This window comes from Engraulis encrasicolus, chromosome 11 (genome assembly GCF_034702125.1).
Source record: "Engraulis encrasicolus isolate BLACKSEA-1 chromosome 11, IST_EnEncr_1.0, whole genome shotgun sequence".
Classification (NCBI taxonomy): Eukaryota; Metazoa; Chordata; class Actinopteri; order Clupeiformes; family Engraulidae; genus Engraulis; species Engraulis encrasicolus.
This window is the reverse complement of record NC_085867.1, coordinates 32,249,720-32,259,719: the sequence shown is the minus strand read 5'-3', so window position 1 is coordinate 32,259,719 and position 10,000 is coordinate 32,249,720. Positions and strand designations below refer to the sequence as shown.

Genomic DNA, 10,000 nt, shown 5'->3' with positions numbered 1-10,000 from the left:
GAATGCCTGAATGGCTAGTGACGCGGGAAAACCACTAGCCACAGTGACCGGTGAGTCAAAAAGTTAATGTCAAGCCCTGGTGTGCGTGTGCGTGTCTGTGTGTGTGTGTGTGTGTGTGTGTGTGCGCCTATTAGCGTACCACTCCAAAGAGATGTGCGATGTAGTCTCTGGAAAGTGTCCTCCTGCTCTTGGGCCAGTAGTCCATGAACTTCTGCACGTCTGCCTCCAGAATCTTCTTCTCCTCCTCCGTCATGTCGGACAGGTGGTCCTGCAGCCAGTCCAGACTGCTCAGCTGGCTGTCCGTCACCCGAGGGCCGTGCTTCTGCATACGCCACATGGTGCGCGCCACCAGGCTACAGACACAGGACATAGACAGGAGGGTCATGAGAGAGAGAGAGAGAGAGAGAGAGAGAGAGAGAGAGAGAGAGAGAGAGAGAGAGAGAGAGAGAGAGAGAGAGAGAGAGAGAGAGAGAGAGATGAAACACACATACACACGCACACAAAACACACACATGAAACACACACATAAAGACACGCACACACACACACACACAGACATACACTCACCGGACGCTCTCTTTGGGGGGCATGCCGATGTTCCTGATGGCAGAGCACTCCTTCTTGTGTTCGTCCCAGGCGGCGCGCTGGCATGTGCGGTCACAGTAGTGGGCGAACTTGCACTGGGCACAGCGGTGTGGGTTGGCCTGGCGACGGAAACAGTTGTGGCACACGTCCAGCGCCATACTGAAGGAGAGAGAGAAAGAGACATGGCATGATGAGGTCCATATTACTGTGGGGCACATCCATAGTTATATTACTGTCATGCACATCCATAGACATACTACATCCATACACATATTGCTGTGGTGCACATCCACACACATATTATGGTGTCACATGTCCAGTGCCATACTGGGAGAGAGAGATGACAGTCACAGTATAAAGAGAAAGTGAAATCCCATCTCAGAAACTCCAACTCCCATTGTCATTGTGACACAGCACTCAACTGCACACTGTGAAATTGAATTTATGCCTCACCCGTACAAGGGGAAAGCCCCTAATGGCATCCCATGGGAGCACAGTGGCGGAATAGTACCATGCTCAGGGTACCTAAGCAATGGAGGAGCATGGGGGAGAGCTAGGGCTGGGCGATATGGAAAAAAACCAATATCACGATATGGATTACTTTATATCACGATAACGATATATATCACGATATAGCACAATTACATACGTTTTCAGTTATTCTCTTTGTTGCTCTTTATTTTTTAATGTCGCAAAACAACCTTTCTTTAAAATTGATCTTTTTATTCTTATTTTTACAGTTACATTAACTTATAGTGTGTATTGTGACGACATGAAATGTAATTAAATTATATTCAATTGTATAAAACTGATAAAATTACTATCACGGTATAAACGATACTGGAGAAAGGTCACGATATACACTTTTACTGTATATCACAATAACGATATATATATCGTCATATTGCCCAGCCCTAGGGAGAGCACTGTTTATTTACTTCCCCCACCAACCTGGCATGTCGGGAGTCGAACCGGCAAACTTAAGGCTACAAGTCTGACGCCCTGATCGCTTATCCTGTAGTCGTAGTGCAGTATTCTCTCCGTAGAATGCAAACTTAACATCTTCTAGAGCAGTGGTTCTCAACCTCTTTTGAACAAACGCCCCCTACCGCATCAAAAGCCTTCCCAACATCCCCCTTAGTTCATTGAATGCTCAGAGAGCCAACTTAGCAGCTTTTAGAGTGTATGTGTATGTCATCAGGGGCACCATGTCATCCTAGGCCCTGCCGTGGCCAAACGGTATAGGGCACTCGTCTACCATACGGCTGATCCCGGTTCAACTCCCGGCCCGGGTCCTTTGCTGGCCCTTCCCCGTCTCTCTCTCCCCACTCGCTTCCTGTCACCACCTTCACTGTCCTATCATAAATAAAGTAAAAAATAAATTATTATTATTATTATTTTTTAATTCACTAAATCCAGGGACTAGGATTCGAGTCCAACCCATGATCATCTTTCAAAGTCTCTCGTCCCCCATTCATTCCTCTCACTATAATAAAGTCATGAAAGCCCATAAGATACATGAATAAACAAATAAAAAGAAGACTATGGGTTCTTTCCAATATGTGGACTCCTCTGCCTGTGTTTGTGGCCTCACATTTCACTGAGATATTGAAATACACTCCTTTCGTCAGTGATATCATCACAAGGCCACAAGCAGTCAAGTAAGCAAGGTAGGACGGGAGGAGCCAATTTTAGCCTGGAGACACATAAACGCTGCATGCAGGCTCTTGAGATTTGAGTTTTTTATGAACAATGTGGGAATGTTGGGGCTGAATGAACAAAATTCTAATGCAAAATGAGGATCTTAGCTTTAACATGCAACTTATTTCATGTTTTTTATGTGCTTCGGAGGTTTTAATAGGCAGAGGGCACCTTTTCCCAAAAAGGGCTTAGGCTAAAATGGGTAAAAAAATGGGTCTATGTACTGTAGCTACAGTGATACAGTATGGTAGGTCACAGCAATGATGGAATGATGATATGAAAGAGTCGACACCAGCAGGGGTGGGACACCCACACACACAGCTGTTCTCCTCAGGCCATTTACAGTGACATCAACAGATGAGAGGTCCATGAGAAAAGCAAACAAGATTTTCATCCAGAAATGTCTCGCTATTGGCACACACTGTCCTCTTAAGCTCATGTAGTCAAAAACAGGCAGCATGGGGGCACAATGCGCTAATGCACTAGTCCATAAACAAGGTCATTGCCAGGGCCGCTGCTAAGGTTTTGGAGGCTCCTGAACAGCCCAATTGGGCAGGAAACCAACCAATCTGGCAACCCTGACCACAGCACAAAGGGGCACGCAGGGACAAAGGCTGTTCTCCATGGGGACTTGGTCTGCATCACAATGTGACGTCACACAAACCGCCTCTGGAAAGGACAGACAAACAACAGACAGCGGTCCCTCCTGTCCTGAAACCTTCCATTCTTTATATGGGAAGTTTTGAGCGAAAGGACCTGGACAACGCATTAATCTGGACAACACATCAAAGACCACCGTGGTAGTATGCCCACCCCCACACAAACACACCCACACGCACGCACGCACGCACCACGCACGCACGCACACATACACACACACACACACACACTCACACACACACACTCGTCCGTTTCATCTGCCTTATCTTTTCTAAGACAAATATACATATCCCATAGTAACAGACGGACGCAAAGCTATTTTCTGTTGGGTCCATTGCCCCCCCCCCCCTTTCTCTCTCTCTCTCTCTCTCTCTCTCTCTCTCTCTCTCTCTCTCTCTCTCTCTCTCTCTCTCTCTCTCTCTCTCTCTCAATATATATATATATCTCGCTCTCTTCCTGCAATATGTTCCTCTGTCACTGCTCTCTGTTCTTTTAGCCCTTTTCCACTCACTCTTTCTCTTTCTCATTTCTGTTTATGTCTACCTCATCTATAGATAGAGGATAGAAATCATCTACAGGCTGGTGTTGCTTTGTGGAAGGGGCTATTTTAAGAACACACAGGAGCCCTGACGGCACTATGTATGTAAGTACATATTCATTTCCGCAGCGCATGAACACACACGCACACACGCACACATACACACACACACACACACACACACACACACACACACACACACATGCACATGCGCGTACTTGCATGCACACATACACGCACACACAAGCACACACACGCGTGCACATGCGCGCGTACACACACACACACACACACACGCACACACAGACAGTCATTCACTTTGCCACCCCATCCCCTTCACCATCTACCATCTAGCATCCCCTTCCACAGACTGCCTTCCGGTGATGCGCTTTTATTGGTCTGGTCGAATAATGGAAACCATCGTGTTTGTTTATAATATAACCAAGAGCAGACCTCTAGGGCTGGGCCTGTAATGTCCTGCCAGTTGCATTTACCGGCCTTTTTATGGAGGTAGCACAGCAATCTGGTGACAGTCACCATGAGTTTAAACACACATTGCTTTTAGTGGCATTTAAAAACCATAACACAACAAGAAACCTGGACGGATTTTCAAAACAAAGTGAATTACAATGCTACAGTGGGACATTTTCCGTTATGCCTTTGAAAGTATGTGTAAAATGTAGAGATGCACAGGATCCAAGATCCGGTTCCGGATCCGGCAGGATAACAGGGTTTTTCAGACTATCCGGATCCGGCAGGATCTTAAGCAGTGGATCCGGTATCCGGCAGTTACCTAAAAATCAGGATCTGGGGCATCTCTACTTTTTACATAGCCTAGGCTTTTCAGTCAGTCTTTCACAACCCCAATCGCTGCATGGAGTGAAAGCCCTTTGGAAGCGGCCATTGAAGGCAGTGTGGCAGTAAGCCAATGAGTCTTAAAAACAGTTTGCGCCAACGTAATAAAAAGGGCCCACGTGTGCGAGTTGGCTATGTGTTTCAACCCTTTCGTAGGATCCGGTATCCGGTTCCGGATCCGGCAGGATCTTAAGCAGTGAATCCGGTATAAATAAAAATCAGGATCCGGTGCATCTCTAGTAAAATGCAACAAGTACAGTATCTTGGCCCTGCCGTGCCTAACGGTACTTTCATGTCTCTTCTCCACTGTCTTGTCAAAAATAATGGCAAAAATGCCCTAAAAATGCTTTGCCACAGATACATGTACAGTACACTTACACGTGCAGCTTGCACAAAATCAGCCAGAAAAGAAAGCCCCAATAAAGAACACCTCATAAAAAGACAAGTAGACAGCGATCCAAATAGGCCTTGGACCTGTGCCAAAAAACGTTCCCAACGATGTCATGGTCAGCACCCCCTAACATTCATACACGCGCGCACACGCACACATGCATGCACACGAATGCACACGAGAACGCACATGTACACACGCGCACACACACACTTTCTCTCTCTCTCACACACACACACACACACACACACATAAATGCACACATGCACACATACACACACACACACACATGCGCGCGCACACACGCGCACGCACGCACGCACACACGCACACACGCACAGTGGCGAAACAATTGTACACAGGGCACCATGGGGCAAAACCACTTATAGGACCCCCTACATGGCCTGACAAGATCACAATTGGGCCCCCACCACCAATGGAAGAGTGACCTGGGCCCAGGGGCAAATGCCCTGCTCGCCCTCCCTATAGCTCCGTCCCTGCACACACACACACACACACACACACACACACACACACACAACCCCTCTCCACCCCCCAGGCCGTTGGTCTCCTGACGAGGTGTGAGAGTTTCAGTGGGCACCTGATCTGGATGTCTGGCGCTCCTGAACGCACGTGGAGACTAAATCAGGCAGGTCAGGGAGCAAAGAGCAGAGAGGGAGCCATTACAGACTCATACCAAACACAACACACACACATGGGAGACGCCATTACATACTCATACCAAACACAGCACACACATGGGAGACGCCATTACATACAGACTCATACCAAACACAACGCACACACATTGGAGACGCCATTACAAACTCATATACCAAACACAGCACACACATGGGAGACGCCATTACAAACTCATATACCAAACACAGCGCACACACATGGGGAAAGCCATCACACAAGAGTTCTATGAAGTAAGAAGTATTCTTACAGATGTAATTACAACACTACGGTATTACATGGTTTCAACTTTGTAATATCATACCACTGGTGTTGTACATCTGTAGGAGTACTTCTACTTCTACTTCATATGCTGTAACTCTGCCATTATGTAGGCCTATTCATACCAAACACAGCGCACACATGGGGGAAGCCATTTCATACTGCACACGCCGTATACATGGTAGGAGAAGCCATTTCATACTGAACTCGCCATATAAATGGTAGCAGAAGCCATTTTCATATTGGACACACTAAACACACATGACAGAAGGAGCCATTACATACTGGACACACTAAACACACACGTGGGAGAAGCAGCCACTAATGGGAGAAGCAGCCACTAAATAATGATTCAGCTGAACACAGTAGTGTACACTCTGAAGAAGTAAACGTTCTGGCCGCACCAAACACATGGAAAAGAATGCCATTACATTACATACGTAGGCTAACACACCATCTGCAAACATTGCAAAGGAACCATATTGAACACACAACACCTCACACATGGAGGAAGGAACCAAATTGAACACACCATCTTCTACACACATGGACAAAGGAACCATGTTGAAAACACTGGCATGTACACACATGGACGAAGGAACCATATTTGAAAACACTGGCATGTACACACATGGACGAAGGGACCATATTGAACACACTGGCATGTACACACATGGACGAAGGGACCATATTGAACACGCCACTTCACACATAGAGGAAGGAGCGTCAATATACTGAACACAACACACACACACGGTAGAAGACATTACCCACTGAACACAACACACACACGATAAATAAATTAGGCAGGTCAGGGAGCAGGGTGCATGGTTAGGAAGATACATGTAGATCAGAGGGTTTGGTTCAAATCCTACTCCTCCAACCCCTACCTCACTCCATGGCTGGAGTGTCCTTGAGCAAGGCACTTAACCCCACACTGCTCCAGGGACTATGACCAATTCCCTATATTATCTGTGAGTCCCTTTGGATACAAGTGTTAGCTAAATGTACTAAACACACCAGCTACAGCCACACACCAGGCAAAAAGAGCTATAATGTGCTGAACACACACAACACACATGGCAGAAGCCAGTATGTACATATGTGGGGCCCTGGTAGTGACTCAGTCCCACTTTTCTTCCCTGTTTTGACACCCCTACACACATGGGAGATGAAACCATTATGTACGTAGAGAGTAGAGTAACGTTTAGTGTACAGAACACACATGGGAGAAGCCAATACGCAGCTAACTGAACACACACATGCCATTATGTACTGAGCACACCATCCACACAAGGCAGAAGGCATCACACATTGCTCACATACAGCAAAGGTACTGACATTTTTGAGCACCTTCACCTCAATTAGAAGGTGTATTTTATAGTTTTGATGTATACAGTGTAGTGAGTATACAGTGTGTGGACAACCTTGACAAGTAAGGAAGTTGAAACTTCTTTGAAGTGAAAATAATAGTTTGTGCTCCCTAAAAAGATGAAGGGTTTTTTGTTTTGTTTTTGACTCTGGCTAGACCACATCTCTCTTCCTCACAAGTTGTGTGTATATGTAAAACCTAAAAGTGATAGCCCTCTACATACTATCACATGATCTGTTTTCTCTGAGGGGCCACCCAGCATGTGCTTGTTCTAACACCCCATTCCAACTGCATGTGTACAGAATAGCTACTTGTGTGACTCTCGGTTTTTCCATCTGTGTTTCTGAACCAGTGCCTAATGCCCTTGTGTAAAGTGCTGGTGTGGTGTTCTGTGTTGTGCGCCATAGTGCAGTGTGGTGTAGTGTGTGCTGCTGTGTTGTGGAGAGGTATATTGTGCTGTGATACTGTGGTGTCCTTTGCTGTGCTATGGTGTAGTGTAGTCTATGTATGTGGTTATGGTGTATTGTGGTGTAGTGCGCTGTGCCATGCTGTGTAGTTGTATACTGTGTATTTTGGCCTGTCTGCTATACTGGTGTTCTGACTGCTTTGCTTTGGTGAGACGTGGTGTAGTTTGTGTTGCTGTGCTATGTCTATACTGTGCCATGGGGTACTATGGTGTGCTGTGGTGTAGTGTGTGGTGCCGCAGTGCTGTGCTGCTGTGCTGTGGTGTGCGTAGAAGTGTGGTGTAAAGTGTGGTGTGGTGCTGTGCCGTGCTGTGCTGTGTAGTTGTGTACTGTGCAGTTCTGTGATGTGCTGTTCTGTTCCAAGCTGTGCTGTGCTGTGCTATTCTATGCTGTGGTGTACTGTGCGTTGCCGTGCTGTTCTGCTGCCTCCCTCGAATAACGCTGGCCTGCCTGCCTGTCTGACTGTGGAAGGGGGGAACATGACATATCCATGACCAGCATTCCAGGAGTGAACATTTCGGGACAGAACAGGACACGCACCCAGAGAGAGAGAGCACCCAGCTCTCCCTGCACCCAACCAGAGAGAGAGAGAGAGAGAAGACCTCTCCCTGCACCCTAGAGACCTTCTCGCTGTTCCCTTCAGTGTAGATCAGCTCTCTCTCCCGCTTGGTGCTCACTCCGCTACTCCACACCGCCGTGCACCCAGGTCTCACCACTCACTCACCCCTAACCACCTCCAACTGCTCACCTCCACCTTATGCCATTTCCCACCTCTCACACCTTTAAACCCAAGTCCCACTTGCCAGGCTAACACAAGTGAAATACCTAAGTAGTTATCTTGTAGGAAAGGTGTGGTTTACGATTGCCCATGGCCGTTAATTGGGCATTACAACTATATAATTTGGCATATACATAGCCGATAGCCCATCGTCTCAGTTGTATCAAACTGCAAGCTTCCATTTGTCAAGTAGCGTCATTATCTATCCACCCCTCCCTCTCTCTGATTGGCTCCCTTCAGGATTTCGGATTTGATCCCATGTTGTCTGTCAGATTGGAACGATCGTCGAGGTTAACATCCCACCCCTCACTCCAACCACTACATCATCCATTCAAGCCCTGTCAGTCATCCCTAACCATCTCCTTGTTACCAGTCCATCACTGTTACCTGTCCTGTCTTGCACTTTATGTCAATCTGAAAAATGTCAGTTTTGTATATGCCTTGTCCAGACATGGTAAAGAGAGAAAACGTAATTTCATTTTTCCTTGTATGTCTTGTGCATATGATGAAAGTGACAATAAAAGCAGACTTGACTTGACTTGACTTGACTTGACTCCAACCACTCAACAACACCAACCGCGATTCCCACTCTCCATTTCTGATCACCCTAACAACCTCTACCACGCTCCCTATGCCTCCACACTCTCGCCTCTCGCTGACCATAAACATCAACCAATCACCTCCCCCACTCGGTCACCGCCACCTTTCCCAGAAGCATGGGGGAGAGACAGGCTATGCATGGGGGAGAGACAGGCTATGCATGGGGGAGAGACAGGCCATGCATGGGAACATACTGCACATGCTCCAGCACCACCAGCTCTGATGTCGCTCAGACACCTTCAACAGCGAATGCTTACAGCACAAGGCAGTCACTAAAAAGGCAGTACCTGCAGATTTTTTTTAAATTTTAAAATTGACTTTGAAACTTTACTTCACAACACTTTCTTCTGACTCAATCTCTTGGCTTCTTGCTACTGTGTATATCAATACTGTTAAAGTATCAATACTACTATACGAAACGTACAGCATGTTTGACTTAACTGGGTATGAGAGTTTCTGTGGATGTTCTGAACAACGGAAACGTTCTAACCACATAATAAAAGTTTGTACATGTAAAACAATATAGGTGTAATTTATTACATCAGGCACACACTGTTATCATACATTATGATCCAGTTACAGTACATGAGCCCCAGTTTAAAACTACTCCATGAGGGTGTCAAAACACCTAGCTCTGTTGATCTGTCTCTGTTTGCTGATCTCAAATTCTATCTCAAATACCAAATCTACCTGCTGACAGTGCTAAATGTGCATTTCCTTTTTTGGGGGTAGACAATAAACAAAGCCAACACATGAACAAACAAGGACACGTGCACACATACGTCAGTGCACACACACACACACGCACACACACACACACAAACACACGCACACACAGGAAACATTACACCAGCTGATGTGATGGTCATGTAAGCCTTCTTCCATTTCCCTGTTGACGTCTTCAGCGAAGGCCGAGACTTACAGCACATTATCAGCTCCAATATGCCCCTCTAGATAGCTAGGGGCTACACCACATTAATCAAATTATTAATCCATTATGATTTTACAAGCCGACAGTACTTGCGAGAGACATGTGACCAAGATTTTATTTTAAAATCCAACAAAATGTAGCAGTTCCCTGGTCAACAAGATCAAA

At 46.3% G+C, this 10,000-nt stretch overlaps 1 protein-coding gene across 1 annotated transcript in view; it reads right to left on the bottom strand.

The window, feature by feature from the left end:
- smyd1a (SET and MYND domain containing 1a) overlaps positions 1 to 10,000 on the bottom strand; it is a 21,660-nt gene that overhangs the window by 10,280 nt on the left and 1,380 nt on the right. Inside the window, exons 2-3 of the mRNA XM_063210490.1 lie at positions 568 to 744; positions 140 to 353 (exon numbers count right to left, since the gene is read on the bottom strand). Coding sequence (XP_063066560.1) covers positions 140 to 353; positions 568 to 744 — 391 coding nt within the window. The remainder of the gene's footprint in view (positions 1 to 139; positions 354 to 567; positions 745 to 10,000) is intronic.